At 31.2% G+C, this 15,901-nt stretch overlaps 2 protein-coding genes across 2 annotated transcripts; both read right to left on the bottom strand.

Moving 5' to 3' along the window:
* Positions 1-1,280: 1,280 nt before the first annotated feature.
* Positions 1,281-3,013, bottom strand: LOC109119299 (uncharacterized). Its single transcript, XM_019211771.2, has 5 exons — positions 2,917-3,013; positions 2,714-2,805; positions 2,100-2,628; positions 1,894-2,012; positions 1,281-1,813 (listed from the first exon to the last, which is right to left on the bottom strand). The coding sequence occupies exons 1-5, from the start codon at positions 3,011-3,013 to the stop codon at positions 1,463-1,465; spliced, it is 1,188 nt and encodes a 395-aa protein (XP_019067316.2). The 3' UTR covers positions 1,281-1,462.
* Positions 3,014-5,829: 2,816 nt separating this feature from the next.
* LOC101259739 (homeobox-leucine zipper protein HDG11-like) lies at positions 5,830-13,257 on the bottom strand. Its single transcript, XM_069296625.1, has 9 exons — positions 13,142-13,257; positions 12,158-12,275; positions 10,581-11,096; positions 9,791-9,883; positions 9,478-9,687; positions 8,540-8,723; positions 7,435-7,700; positions 6,669-6,758; positions 5,830-6,204 (listed from the first exon to the last, which is right to left on the bottom strand). The coding sequence occupies exons 1-9, from the start codon at positions 13,255-13,257 to the stop codon at positions 5,830-5,832; spliced, it is 1,968 nt and encodes a 655-aa protein (XP_069152726.1).
* Positions 13,258-15,901: the final 2,644 nt, after the last annotated feature.

Genomic DNA, 15,901 nt, shown 5'->3' with positions numbered 1-15,901 from the left:
AAAATCGTAAGCATCCTCAGATTCAGCACCCTTGAAGACTGGAGGTTTCAATTTCAAGAACTTACTGAAAAGTTCATGCTGATCATTTGTCATTATAGGCCCAGTAGTCAGACGTGGAAACGTGCCTATGTCCAATAAGGCATCCATACGAGGAGCCATAGTGGTTGCATGTTGTACCTTTGAAATCGGAGGTGTTGGTGCAGAAAACACTGGAGGTGCTTGACCCTGATCAGACAACCCACCAAGATAAGCGAGAACCTGATTGATCATCTCTAGGGTAGGTTGGGGTGGCAATTCCTCATTTTGCACTTGTTCATTCTCCCCTTCCTCACGCTCTCTTACTACTTCCTCAGTCGGTGGAGGAGTCACCGCCCTAGCATTAGATGGGCTACGTGCTTGTCCTCTTCCTCTAGAGGACGTCCTCCCACGACCTCTTCCACGGCCTCTTGCCGCTACTCTTCCTCTAGCCACAGCCAAGTGGCTGGTTCAGACGCACCCTGTCCCGCCGGTGCATGTGTTGGCGCGGTTGTTGCTCTAGTTCTAACCATCTGCGAAATAGAGTGAAGATGGTCAGATACCAATTTGTATCACCTAGATACCAATTGGATCCAAGTAATAGCACGAAAGAAAGAATGAAAGAATGGAATTTTCCTAAAGTCTTAGACTCTCAATGAAAAGTAAAGGTGTTCCCCTACCGTTCCTTAAGACTCTACTAGACTCGTTCTTGTGTGATGAGACCAACGAACCTAATGCTCTAATACCAAGTTTGTCACGACCCGAAACCGAGCCGCGACTGGCACCCACACTTACTCTCCTATGTGAGCGAACCAACCGATCTAAACCTTAAACATTTCAATATAATATCAACAGAACGTAATGCGGAAGACTTAAACTCATTAATAAAATCAATAACTATTATTATACCCAAAATCTGAAAGTCATCATCACAAGAACATCTACCCCAAATTACTAAATCTATGAGTTTCTAAGAAGCTAAAATACGTAAAAGCTAGTCCATGCCGGAACATCAAGGCATCAAGACATGAAGAGTAAGATCCAGTCCAAGCTAGAAGCATTAGCTCACCCCAGTGTTGTGGACGGCGAGAGGCGACAAAAGGCGACAAGGGCCTGCCTCGCCACGCGGTGAGGCGAGCGGCGAGGCGCTTGCCTTTTTGAATAAAGGCTCCAATTAATACCAAAAATTAAAAATATTTAATTGCATATTTTATCCAAAGTCTTAATAGCAATAACACATATTAGCAAATATTCAATAGCAAATATTCAATTCAAAAACCAATAGAATGTCTAAAACTTTAAAGACCAAACAATTCAAATTTCAAAATACAATAAACCAAAACTTTAAAAGTCTATTCTTCTTCAAAAATATCCAACTCTTGAAGATCAAAATATTCTACATCATTATATTGCTCTTCATCTTCTTCCTCCTCGTATTCTTCATCAATTAGTGTCCGAGTCCTACTTGAGAACTTAAAGATGTACTTTCTACTCCTTTGCCCTTGTCAAGTACTGTTGATCTTGAAGAAAGTCCCCTAAGATGATAGATACTCTCGTCCGCTCCAATTGCCGTAGCAACACTACCCCAAGTAAGATCATCATCCTCATATACTAGTTCATCTTCTTGATCTTCGGGGCATCCAACTAACCATTCGTTGGAATCATCTATGTTATCCAAGCGAATTGGATCAATAAGATCACGAGCATCATAACGGCGTTTCAATGTTCTATTGTACTTAATGTACACTAGATCATTGAGACGCGATAGTGTAAGCCTATTCCTCTTTTTGGAATGAATCTGTGCATAAGTTATTGATATTAACTAGTTGATATTGATAATAATATAATATGAAAAATAGGATATAAATTTTTACTTACGTGTTCAAACACACTCCAATTTCGATCACATCCAGATGAGCTACAAGTTAGGCTTAACACTTTCATGGCAAACTTTTGCAAGTTTGGTGTTTCACTACCAAATAGTGACCACCATTCAACTATAATAAAATAAATTTAAAGGTTAGTGACTATAAGTAAGTCAAATAATATAAGTAAGTATGTAAGATCTAAATCAACCCACTTACCCGGTGACCTTGTGTCTCTAGCTCTTTTAGCCGGACCACAACCAAATAGTCCATCCGCCATTTTGTACTTAGGAAGCTTAGCGATTATTGCATCTTGTATTGTTGTATCACGGACCAACTTCTCAACACATGCATAATACTCCGTCCACAAACTCTGTAATAAAGTTCCCTCTTCTTCAGCTTTATAATATAATCCTGGGTTCAAAACATGGCCTGCAGCATGCAAAGGCCGATGGAGTTGTTCTGACCACCTTGCATCAATAATTTGAAACACTTTCTCATAATGCTTCTCAACTCCACGAAAACCATGTGCAATATCTTCTTTGGCTCTATCCATTGCCTCATAAATATAACCCATTGGTGGTTTTTTCTCCCCATCCACCAAACGAAGCACTTTTGTCAAAGGGCTACAAACTGTAAGTGCCCGAACAACATCATTCCAAAAGTGGATAGATAATAAGAAGATTGGCAACTTCTTTCCCCGAAGTTTCCTCTGTAAATTTGCTTGAATTCCATTCGGTTGAGAGGACTAAAGTTTTCAAGTTTTTTCTTTGAATGTACATAGCTCTCAAAGTTAAGAATGCCGTTGCAAATCTTGTCTTGGCCGGTTTCACCAAATTTCTTTCTCTGGTGAATTTTCTCATCAAGTTTAACAACAATGGCCTTTGACTAATGTAAGAATGGATTCTGATGGCCTTCTTAAAAACTGTTATAGAAAGATTAAATTAAATTAATTAGTAGCTAATAAATTATTGAGTATTGAGTATTGACTATGACTATAAAGAAACTTAATAAAGTTAAAGGATAGCTTGATTACCGGAAGCATATGGCTTAACCTTGAATATGTCACCAAATATCAACTTGATGCAATGAGCGGCACATGGAGTCCAATAAATGTGTGGATACGCACCCATTATCATACTTGCCGCTTTGACATTCTCACTAGCATTATCGGTGACAATTTGTACCACTTTTTCCTGTCCAATTCTTTCGATAGTGCTTTCAAATAACTTTTACATTTTGGTGGAATCGGTAGATTCATTGCTAGCATCAACCAAACCAAGAAATACACTACCGATTGGAGAATTCACCAAAATATTGATGATCATTTTGCCATTTCGTGCCGTCCATTTGTCCATCATAATGGAACAACCAAACTTTGTCCATTGCACTTTATGCTCCTCAACAATTTTTTCTACTTTATCCACCTCTTTTTTAAGGTGAGTGACTCTAACTTCATGGAATGTAGGAGGCTTCATTTCGGGGCCATGTTGTCCAACCGCCTCAATAAATTTATCGAACGATTTGTGGTTGACGCAATTAAAAGGGAGCCCGGCATCATACATCCAAATTGCAAAAGCACTTACCGCACGCTCTCTTAGAATTTTCTTTGTTTCTTCGATTCCACCTCCTTTTTCTAAGCCTCCTTTTTGTGTTGATTTTTGTGAAAAATAGAGGTTCAAAGGTCCTTTCGTCACACTCCGTGCGGTGGATGAACCTCCACTAGAAGATATCCATTGAGTTTTGGAGGGAGGCCTCATTTCCGCATAATCATCCATTTCATCAAGATCATCAATATCAACAAATTCTTCCGGTTGCCTCATTTGAAATTTGGGATTATTAGCTATTTTGTTTTGCATATAAGCCCTTATTTCTTCTCTAATTTCCGACGGACAAGCGGCACATTGTTTAACATTTTTGAAACCACCCACTAAATGTTGTTTGTGTCGCGTTATTCCACCATTGAAAGTACTCCCACAAAAGTTACAAGTGACCGAATCTTTCGTCGCTCCTTGAGTGTCATAATTCTATCCAATATCCCTCTTTTTCCTAGCATCCGCCATTGATTATCAAATTCAATTAATTCGCTGTTTAGGAATATTGGAATAAATAATTAGGTCTTAGGAAAAGAATTCTTAAAAAAAATTAACACTTACTGAAGTCCTTACTGCTGCTTACGCAGCTTACCAAAAAAATGAAGAAGAAATTTTCGAAGAAGAAGAACAAAAGAAGAAGAAGAAGAAGAACAGAAGAAGAAGAACAGAAGAAGAAGAAGAACAGAGACGCGACATTACCTGAAAACAGAGAGTCGCGAGGTCGCCGGCGACGGAGAAGACACGCGACAGCGAGGGAGAGCGAGGAAGCAGAGACGCGAGTCGCGACAGCGAGGGAGCAGCGAGGGAGCAGCGAGGGCCAGCGAGGGACAGCGAGGGAGCAGCGAGGGCCGGCGAGGGAGAAGAGGAGTCGATCGATCGAGAGAAAGAGAGAGAGTCGCGAGTTTCAGAGGTTTTCGAAAGTAAAAACAAAAACCCTAATTTTGACTAAAACTATTAAGTCAAAAAATTTTTAATCAAAAAGGTGGCGCCTTTATCTCGCCATTATCGCCATTTCAGTGCCTTTATCTCGCCTTTTTCACCTCGCCTCGCCTCGGCAGTGAATGGCGAGACACCCTCGCCTCGCCTCGCCTCTCGCCTTTGGCGACGAGGCGAGCGCCTTTCATAACCCTGGCTCAACCTAATATCCGGAGTAATGAAGACTGGCTAGAGTTACTGTTGAGTCGAAGATGACGGCACGTTTGCTGCACTCCACAAATAAACAAGAAGAAAAACATAAAAGTTGGGGTCAGTACAAAACACGGATACTAAGTAGATATCATCGGCCAACTCAAAATAGAAATCAATATATACCAAGTAATATCATAAAATCAACTATGATACTCAACATGTAGCAACAGCAAGTACTATATCATTAACAATTACCGTCAAGTTCACACATGAGGACTCAAGCCTCAATACCATACTCATTTGGGAATTATGTTCATTAGATTGAGTATATTAACATCTTTTAAGATTCATTATCTTTATTTCTCTTGTGTCGATACGTGACACTCCGCTCCCTCATATTCATTAATCCTTTTGTGTCGATACGTGACACTCCACTCCCTCATATTCATTAGGCCTTTCTTATCTTCGGTGCAGTATAACTAATTAATTCGTAATTTATGTTGTATTAATCCCCTCTTAGGGTAATAAATTTTAAAACATACACAATTATTGTCTTTTTAATTCTAATGACACTGATAGATATTAATGTTCCGAAAAGAAAAGACTAGTGTTTTAATGAAACAAAACAATGAAAAAGGACATCTTACAAATTTTAGAGAAACACAATAAATTGGTAAAAGAGGAAGGGAGGAGAAAGAGGAGGTTGAAGTATGTCAATACAAGCTACAAGTTAAATATTTAAAAAAAACACAAAATATATCATCCAAATCATGATTCAAATAGATTAGGTTATCAAATTTGTATGAATAATTTCATCAACGCATGAATACTACATACACTAGTCCACTAAAATTGACTAGAGAAATTTGGGATGAAAGTTTTGCATGCCAAATAACAAATAGAAAGAGTAGAAAAAGTAATTTTCAAATTTAGTAGCCAAATAAAAGTTTCTACCTTTTCGATAGATTGTTTGCTTAAAAATAATATATTTTTATGAAAGAAGATTTTGATTTTTTTTTCAAATAAACTAAAATTTAAATAATCAAATAATGAGACTGTCAAATTTATTCTATCAATATATGAGACAACAACACTAACATATCTCATCGTCTTGAGAATATTACAATTGTCACTAAAAAAAGAACATGTCATTCTTTAAACATTTTAATTTATCTAAGATTTCAGATACCCAAAAAAGATATGAAGGAACTAAAACATTATAATTTTTAGTCAGAGCAACCTAATGTTGCTTTAATTTTTAAAACTGTAGAGCTCAAAAGGTTATGAACAGAAGTCACTGCACTCTTTTGTTGCTTCAAGGAGATTGAAGCGTTGTCGGCATGACAAATCAATATTTGAAAAGCCATTGTCAAAATTGAACCATTTTGTGCATTTTTAGTAATGTATGTGTCCAAATTGTGGCGACCATCGGGACATATGATGAATCCTGAAGGCAAAATGGAAACTTTGTTGACATCACCTCCATTAAAAATTGAATTGACTGTTGACAAATCAATGGGTGCGTAGATTAAAAATGCTCCCAATTCATCAATGGCGGACTCTTGAAGAATCAACATGTTTTTCTCTTCTGGAACATAAGGCTGCATTTACATTACAATTATCATTAAAAAAAATACTGTAAGCAGTAAAAAATTACATATGTATATTTTTTCCCTTTACAACAAACTTTTCTTTCATTAATCTCATCTAACATTGTATTATAATGAAATGTTATTTTCTACATCCTTTTGGAAACCAATGAATAACAAAATTTATAGTTAATTCTTATCCTTTTATATACTGGAATATACTAATAATAATTAGTTTGATAAAAATATTGAAAGAAAAGAAAGTGGAATAATTAATCTAGGAATTGCATTTCATGTAATATTCAAAGATCAAATAGTATAGTGAAAAAAAAATTGCAAGTTATACATTGTGGTGTTATTACATGCCAAAGGAATATGAATATCCATTTTTTTTTAACAAGAAATAGTGAAATACCATTTTATTTATAGATTAAGAAAATAAAAACAAATTATAAACAATTAAAGATGATAAATACCTGAATGATTGTAATATTGTTTCCTGGAACACATCCTGTTTCTATTCTTGCTAATTCAGTGACAGTATTTTCACCAGCCAAAACATCCCACTGATAATAAAAAAAAGTCAAATATAAATTCAATAATAAACGAAACAATAATTTTATAGTAAAAATATTAGCATATGAGATGAGCATTGTAAGATCACATAGTAAAAATAAAAATAAAAAAAGTTATGTAAAATTAATGTCAAGAGATAAACACGTAGAAAACAACATGAGAGCGCAAAAATAAGTAGAATAGTTAAAATAAGGACTTTGACTTAATGGTTAGGAAGATTTTTAATAAATAACACATTATACATTTGAAATTATGAGTTCAGATTTTCATACTTATTGTTGCTTTTGCTGGTTTAATATGTAAATCTATAGTGGATCTGCAAGTTTACTAAGTTTTTCGTCGATTGGTTAAAAAACAAATTTTACTCAGATTAATAACTCTAAAAAATTTTACAGACGTTTGGAGCATAGTATTAAAAATTTAATGTACAATAAAAGGATACGTAGAAGAAGACGAATATATAACAACATTTCTGTATAATATCTATGTTTTACATATAAGACGACGACTATATAACAACATTTCTGTATAATATCTATGTTTTGTTTTGAACCTACGTGTATATTAAGGTTGTTATATTATATGATATTTCTAACGACATTTCAACGTGAACATCAAAAAAAATATTTGAACAAATCACTCTACTATCAAGATTATAAAACATACCTGACACCTTGAGTTATTATCTTTGAGGAAATTAAAAACATTTCGGCATGAAAGAGGAAGCCAGAGGGAAGTAGCAGCAGTGATAATGAAGCCTTTTTGTTGTGTAATGTCTTCATTTTTTCTTATAGAAACTCTATCTTCACTTTTAAATTTTGACGAAGTTGGAAAATCTAATTTTTCAGTCATGCTTAGGATTTCACAAAACCTCTTCACCATCCTTAGAGATATTTGCATTATATTTTCGAGGATTTCTGGATCATTGAGCACTGCAAATAAAAAAAACAAAATTAAAAAATATATTTAACTTATCATTTTAGACTGTAAATGGCGTCACAAAAGTCATTTTTAGAGAATAATTAACTACTTGAAAAAGTATTTATAAAAGATTATTTCAGATTGATCTTACTCATAATAAATTTATCAAAGTTGATGGTGTTTTGATGAAATCATCAAATTTTAATGGTGGTAATAATGTATAATTGTCATTAAAGTGTTGATATAATGCTAAAGTTTATATGATTGTGAAGAGAAAAATGACTTCCCCCAAATTACAAAAAAAGTAATCATATTTTAGCCACTTTAAAGAAATATCATTTTCTTTAATCAAATCGATAAATTACTTATATTTTAAGAAAAATAAAATAAACTTGTGAGAAAAAACACACATTAAAATATAAAAGAGAAATTCAGAAGTAATGTCATGTACATTTAGGCAAAGAAAAGGAGATTAATTTATTGTTGAATCTTTTAATCAAATAGATTAGTTTCTTATTTCCTAGTTTTAAGGGTACTTTTACTATTTCTATGTTACGTGAAACATGTGACTTAGCATGTTAAAGTTAATTTACTTGATGGCTTGAGATAATGAAGAATGTGCATTGCCAAGGCTGGTCATTGTTTTTTGTTAGAGGATTTTTTCTACCTCCCCACCTCTTTTGTGTTTATCTAGATTTTTTCCCAATTTTCTAATAGTTGTATACCCACATTTTTTTCTTTATCAAATTGGCCTTGAAGTCATTAATTTATTTTACAAAATCCTTACGTTGTAATATAAATTAAAAAATATAAAGCCGTAAACATATAAAGAAGGTACATAAAATAGAACCTTGTTTTGGATCATGCCTAGAAAGACTTGTTGCACCCACTTCAACACTATATCTTTCGCACATTCTTTGAAGTGTAACAATCCATCTTTTAGCTCCATATGTTTGACGGTCAATCAATAAAGGCAAAAACATATTATGGACTGGAATTTTTTCATCTACTTGAACATGTTCAATCCAAGTAACCTACATAAGAAAAAATTATTCAAGAAATCAAATAAATATTTAGCTAGATCATTAGTAATATTAACGACATGAAAGTATGTTGGAAATAATAATTTTTCAGAAATGAGATATAAGGTGAAGATTTTTTTAAAACAACACATAGTGAAAGTTATTCATCCATTTTTTTAAATTTGAACATCTTGACATGAACAACATAATATGGGTCAATGTTCAATATCGAACATAATGTGGATCAATGTTCTAACATCGGTAAATTAAGAGTAATACTTATAGGTCTAATGACTCTATTAACATATATTTTTAAAAATCGTTATTCAATCTAACATAATTTCAAATTATAACATATAAGCCTGTTGGTGGGATTCTACAAGCGTATACATAAAGTAAAAAAAAACATTTCTAAATGAATAATGGGGACACTTTAAATAGCCCCGAACGTACATTCCAATATTTGGAGCGTTATCGACATTATTTGGAGTGTTATCAACATAACATGATGATCCAAAATTGGATAAATCAAGAACAAATACGGATTTGGTTCTTATATTATATTAATAAAAATAAACATTATGAGATAAGTATCGGTACATGTTAATTTTTTCCTAGATGATATGCTCAAAAATAAGTTACACACACACACATATATATCATTAATTTGAATTGTAAAACAATCTCTCCCAAAAATTTGTGTGTAGAATTGCGTACAATAGAACTTTTTGATATTGATACATATATAGATAGGAAAATTACTTACCCTACTTTCTCCATGTTCCAAATCTTGGATTGCACAACCAGAAGGAAATTTCCAAGCATGAGAAGTTTCACCACTTTGGATCTCTTTGATTAGATCATATGAAACATCCACCATAATCCATGTTTTTTCATCAAGTTTTCTAAAATAACGTATAAAGTAATAATTTCTAGCTTCAACTAGAGGAGATAGAATATGTAACTTTTCATACATCTGTTTTCAAGAACCAAGAAAAATGTTCATATTAAAGGAAGATTTTTGAATATATTTTTTAATTTAATTGAAACAAATAAAAAATGATGTAATATAAATTTACCAATTGCATAGAGCCTCCTAAATCTCCCGAATCAAGTACTTCAACAGTCCTAGCTTTGGTGACAATGGTAGGAAACATGTTCATCCATTTGATCTGCATATAACAAATTAATTATTTTTAAGAATATGATTTATGATCAAAAAAGAAAGACAATAATACTTCAAAAGCAATTTAACTAACTAGGATCATATATAGCTAAGTAAACAAAGAATTCATCTAAATTGCAGCTTGAAACTCGTGTAATTAACTTAATTTTCTTTTAGTTAATCCTAAAATCGCTATGAAAACTACTTATTGTAAATAGTTTTAACTCTATTTCAACTTATGATAATCAGTATTTTGTGAGATAAAATCAAATTAAAATAGTTTATTTAAAAGACATAAATTTAAAATCAATCAAAACGACCATAGAATTCGAAAGTCATTGAGAATGGCTATCTTTAGAATATCATTAAGTTAAAAAATTAGATTTTCGAAAAATCATGAAAACATGTTCAATCTTTAACTAGTCTCTCAAGTTTGAAATTTGTATGGTGTGTTTTCGCATGAAAAACGACTAGTTTTTACCAAATTCTAAAAACATTAGTTACTTTTAAAAACTATATCCAAATAGTTGTTAGCAATTACAATTTTTCTCTTTTCAACACATGGGAGAGCTAAAATATAAAATGAAGTAATTAACCCTTTCATTACAACATTGGCACATTCTAAGAATATATATATCAATTTAAGCAAAAGTAGATAATATACCAGTCATAAGGTATAACGTGAAAGTATCAACGACACTTACCGGATCAAGAAAATTTTGGATCAACTCAATTACATTCATTGGCACCACTCCATAAACCTTTGATGATTCAAATCGAGTTGTCGGTGATTCGCCAGGCTGATTTGGATTTGAAAATATTTCCTCATAATTCTCCCAATTAAATAAAAATTCATTACTAATTGATGATTCAATAGAAATTGGAATATCGAATTTTAAAAGTTCTGCCATTTCATTTAATGCTGCAATAAGTATCCCCAAAATAATTGATTTCTCCCTATTATTATGATGAAATTCATAATTTTCTTGTGGCGATGGAGACATTACTGAGGATATATTATCACTTATTGAATGAGCTCTAGCATTATTGTTATTATTATTATTATTACTACTTTGAAGAAAAGGAGGATGATATGCAGTGGAAGATCCACTAATATTTTGGCTCAACAAACTCTCATAAGATGTATTAGATTTTGGTGGTGCCATATTTGAACCCATCGTTCCAGGAACACTTGGAATGACATTTGATATGCTTTCGTGCTGCAAAATATAAAAAAAAACTAAATAACAATTCTTAATTAAGTCACTTATTACTATACTAAGTGATCATATAACATTCTTATCATATATCATCAACATCATCATATTTCTGTAATCAAATTTACGTCATATTCTATACTATTAAATATATTTGTAAGTTATGTCAATGTAGAAATTTTTATGTTGTTTTTGTTAGGTCGTTATACTTTTTCATACATATTTTCCTTTTTGAGTTGTTAATTTTATATTAAAGTTTAATTAACTTTTAATTGATTTAACAGAAATATATTTAGTATGAAAAATGTTCACTATTTTCTACCATTTTGGTGTTATTCTTTTGTTATATTTTTAATACTATTATATCAAACAATTCAACGAATATATTATTGTAATGTTCACAATCACCAAGTATCTTTAGCACATATAATTATTTATCTTTTTTTACTTATTTTATGTTTATGCATATGTACATCGTGAAATTGATACTGATTTACTAGACATTGTAAGGATGGCATATCCTGATCATATTTTTGTATAACTCTTACAAGATGCTCACAATATTGGCGATAACTTTTTGATATATAACTATTTGATAAAGAGAATACAATTTCTCAAAGAGCAGGCATAAATTTTTAGGCATAAATATTTTTAATTATTAGTCATCTGCTTGTTCAACCATTTGTATTAGTCTGGATTTAGTTCAAATCTTCCATTTAATATTCAAAGATCTTTTTTATTTGTTAATGAGTCCGAAATTTTTTTTAAGAGGAAGTAATTGTTGTATTAAATCACACATTCGAACAACGTAACAAAATTTGGAGAAACATTTTATGGCCTAATACAAAAGATTCACTAGCCACACCATGGAGTCTACCCAACTTTCAATTAGTAATTTATTTCTTAAGTATTTTAAATTTTTTAATGGAAAACAAATCGATTCATCATTATGTAAACATTAAGAACAATAATAATAATGATAATGTTGATGATAACAATTATAATAAAAAGCCATCAATTAGAATTAGAGCATTTATAGAAAAGACAATCTAATTAAGAAATACCTCAACCGGAGTACTTTTGCTTTGAAATCGAACCACGTTCTGCTCGGTATAAGGCCCTATTTCTCTACTCAGTTTATTTTGTTGATTCTCATTTGGGTGTGAACGTGCACTGGAGGATCTTCATTTAAGAATATAAGAAAAGAACAATAGTTATTGACAATTTTTTTTAAAAAAAATAAACCTAAAAAGAAAAGAATTAAGGACTTTATGCATCATAAAAGACATGATTGGTTGATAAGTCTCTGTCATTAGCTAGGATCTCAAAATTTGTATTTCAAAATTAAATCATCATTGCTAGAGAACCTTTCATTCAAAAACATTTGACTTAATCCCATTGTTAATCGTAGGGATCATGTTTTCCCTCTACATTGTGTCTGTCATCTTCGGTAGGGAGCATTTTACTAAAAAAGTTAGACTTTCTACTGAATTTATGAATAATTCAACCCCTAAAGTTGGACTTTTCGACACATATTTAGCGTATATGGGACAGAACTACTAATTTTTGTCAATCAAATCTTGATTAGTGGAACCCTAATGCGGGTTTTTTGATGTGATTCTTAATTAGTCGAGTCTAGAAATAATATCGAGAACCAACCATTAGAAAGAAGTTACATTTTTTATTTAAAATGAGAAAGACATTTAACCTAAAGAAACTAACGTCTTTATTGCTTAGACACTAACGAATAATCAAGAAGAAAGAGATTAATTGATTAAAGGTATATCAAAAGTACGTACATTTAACTAAATATTAACGGGGCTATAAAAACAAAAGAAAAACGCAACATATGAAATGAAGAACAAGTTAACCTAAATTAATGGAAAAAAACACATATAGAAAATAAATTATTATATCACTAAATAGTTTTTGATTTTACCACTCATCCCTCTGAAAAAATAACATTATCTATGTAACCAAACAAGACAAAACTATAAACGTATATGAATGTACCAGTTTCTATTTATTTTACAAATTAATAAACTTACGTTTCAACAGGTTGAGTTTTTTCCACTACGAGTCTCTGATTTTGTCTCCGCTTTTCTAATCTTTGCTGACACGTCCTTGAAGATTCTCCAACATGTCCATTCTCTGAATCTGTCATTTATTTTTTCTATATTTCTGTTGAATAATACAAAACAAAACAAAAAACAATGTTAATCTATTTGATTTATGATTTACAGAATTAAATTATCTATGAAGATACTAAAATAGAACTAGGAGAGCAGATATACACAAGAGAGATTTCTACACACTTTTGACTGATAAGAAGAGATCGTGTGAGAATTTATCAATTCATAGTGAATGATATGTTTATATAGTTGAAAAAATTGGCTTAATATGTGAGATACATATTGTAAAATATAATAGTTAAAAATTGTAAAAAGGAGAAAAATCGGATATATTATAAAGTATGAACACAAGAAAAAAATTGTGATTTGTTTTAATTATCTTTCACAAAAATATTTTGTTTTAAATAGTATATGTGGTTTGCTATTTATATATTTTCTATAAAAGTTATATCATAGGATAAATTTCATAAATGAAAATATAATTATGACTTTCACAAAAATATTTGGTTTTGAAATAGTATATATGGTTTGCTATTTATATACTTTCTATAAAAATTTATCATAGGATGAATTTCATAAATGGAAATATAATTATGACAATTATCAATCAAAGCTTCATAATTATGTTAATAATAGAAAAATTATAAGTTTATTTTTCATATTAAAATGACCATCTCCAACCTTTTTCAATTTGACGCTCTATTTTCTATATTTGGAGAGTAAATTAAAGGATTCTCTCTCTAACCACTCGTTATTTCACACTCTAGTCTTCAATTATCAGAGGTGAATAATATTTTTTCAAATTTAGAGAATTACTATTCACACGCTCTAGTTTACTTTCTGATTATATTATTATTATTTATATTATATAACATTTATAATTAACATATTGTTAATCAAAGAAATCCATTAATTAAATTTGTCATGTATTTAATTATTTTTGAATATGATATAATATTTATGTATATTATAAAATATATACTACTTTTGTGCCAAATTAATAATATTTTTTTAAAAAAAATTTTTTGTTCACGTTAAGTGATATATTTTGATATTATGATCAATTTTCAATATGAAGAATATACATAATTTAAATGATATGATGAAATTTTTAATTTAAAATTACAATACATAACACAACAATTTAAACACAAGTTGACAACACATTACTAAAAATAACAATTTTAATGATTACAACAATAATTTAGAAGTTCGATAGGTCGTTTTTGAGATTTAATGAAATTTGAAAAAATAGTGTATGATACAAAGAATTGTTGCAGTTGTGAATGCGGTTTTACTTATTGATTTTTTCTTTTTCAATTATCATAGTTGTTCTTTAGAAATTTAGAGAAATAGAATTTTATATTAAATAAGGAATTTCAAAAAACTAAAATTTAATATTACACAAGCCCACTTCTCATTATTTAAGACTAAAAATAACCCCTCTAACCATAGATAATAATAACACCTGGACCATCAATCTCTACTTATTAGCCCACATACCAATGGGCCCACTCATTTGGAATCAATTCCAATAAACTATATATAAGTCATTTAAATACAACCCAATAAACACATGTTTACAAAAGTCGTAATTCACATATCTTTTAGGGTACAACATACAAATCCTCAGTATCCTTAGAAGGTAAATATGAAAGTAATAGTTACAAATGGTTCTCTCATGGAAGCTACATCCAAACTATGTTGGAACGTGTTACCACCCAGACTGTCGTGATTTTCACCACACTTACCCTTCCATGGGAGAATCATTAGTAAAACCCAAACAAATTGTCTATTTATGAACACTAAGAAATTTAAAGATACAAAAGTAGGTTTAAATGACAATAAAATTGTGTCCCCATAAAATCCAAGGCTTTCACAATCACTAACCAAACTAATGCGGAAGAACAACCCCTAGAACCTAAAAATCATTATATCAAAACTCTACTAACAACAAGTATAAGAACAAGGGGTACAATCCAAAAACTAAACAACACCTTAAATAAATAGTCTAAGTCCAAAAAGAGTTTACTTAAACAAGAAATCCATGGCAGCCTCAAAGAATTGACTCACCCTTGAATCCAGTCACGCTCAATTGACCAAGTTAAGGTCCATTAATAGTAATTTGAAGATGCTCTAAACTCAACAAAGAATACGTAAGTGCAGTATCAGTATTCAAGCATAGTGTACAGGTAGGATCACACGACTATCCCACTATGTTCAACATACATAAGACAACACAACATAATAATACGATGCATACACCGAACTTATAGAATATCATAATCAATTACGAACAATGTACAGTTTCCTAATTCACAAATGTCACAATTATATCAAGTAGTTGGTCCTCTTTTGGAACCCAACCACAAACTGTAACAATATCGAAACATCATATATGATCCAAATTAGTTATGTCGATCAAGGTTCATTAGGATAGATCATTCATGAAATGGGTATACTTCTTTATAAATCTTTTTTTCATATTCAAGGTTTTCACATTCACTTAGGGTTCTAGACTCATCAAGAAGGGTCATCATTCTTAGGTCTATTGGTTCAAGACATTCTAGAATACCTCTTTTGTCATCAACTTAGGTCTACCGATCCTAGACTATCATTCATTCATCCTCACGACAAGGGTGCCTAATTCTACCAAGTCAACATATTACATTCAAT

This window comes from Solanum lycopersicum, chromosome 4 (genome assembly GCF_036512215.1).
Source record: "Solanum lycopersicum chromosome 4, SLM_r2.1".
NCBI classification, from domain to species: domain Eukaryota; kingdom Viridiplantae; phylum Streptophyta; class Magnoliopsida; order Solanales; family Solanaceae; genus Solanum; species Solanum lycopersicum.
Note: the sequence above shows the minus strand (reverse complement) of the source record. Positions and strands in the feature narration are given on the sequence as shown.

Coding starts and splice junctions, on each gene's coding strand:
- LOC101259739 (XM_069296625.1), bottom strand. CDS start 13,257: ATGACAGATTCAGAGAATGGACATGTTGGAGAATCTTCAAGGACGTGT. Junction 11,097..12,157: donor GCAAAAGTACTCCGGTTGAG/GTATTTCTTAAT, acceptor TATATTTTGCAG/CACGAAAGCATATCAAATGT. Junction 9,884..10,580: donor TCCAAAATTTTCTTGATCCG/GTAAGTGTCGTT, acceptor TGTTATATGCAG/ATCAAATGGATGAACATGTT.
- LOC109119299 (XM_019211771.2), bottom strand. CDS start 3,013: ATGGGTGCGTATCCACACATTTATTGGACTCCATGTGCCGCTCATTGC. Junction 2,806..2,916: donor GGTTAAGCCATATGCTTCCG/GTAATCAAGCTA, acceptor TTTCTATAACAG/TTTTTAAGAAGGCCATCAGA. Junction 1,814..1,893: donor ATTGGAGTGTGTTTGAACAC/GTAAGTAAAAAT, acceptor ACTTATGCACAG/ATTCATTCCAAAAAGAGGAA.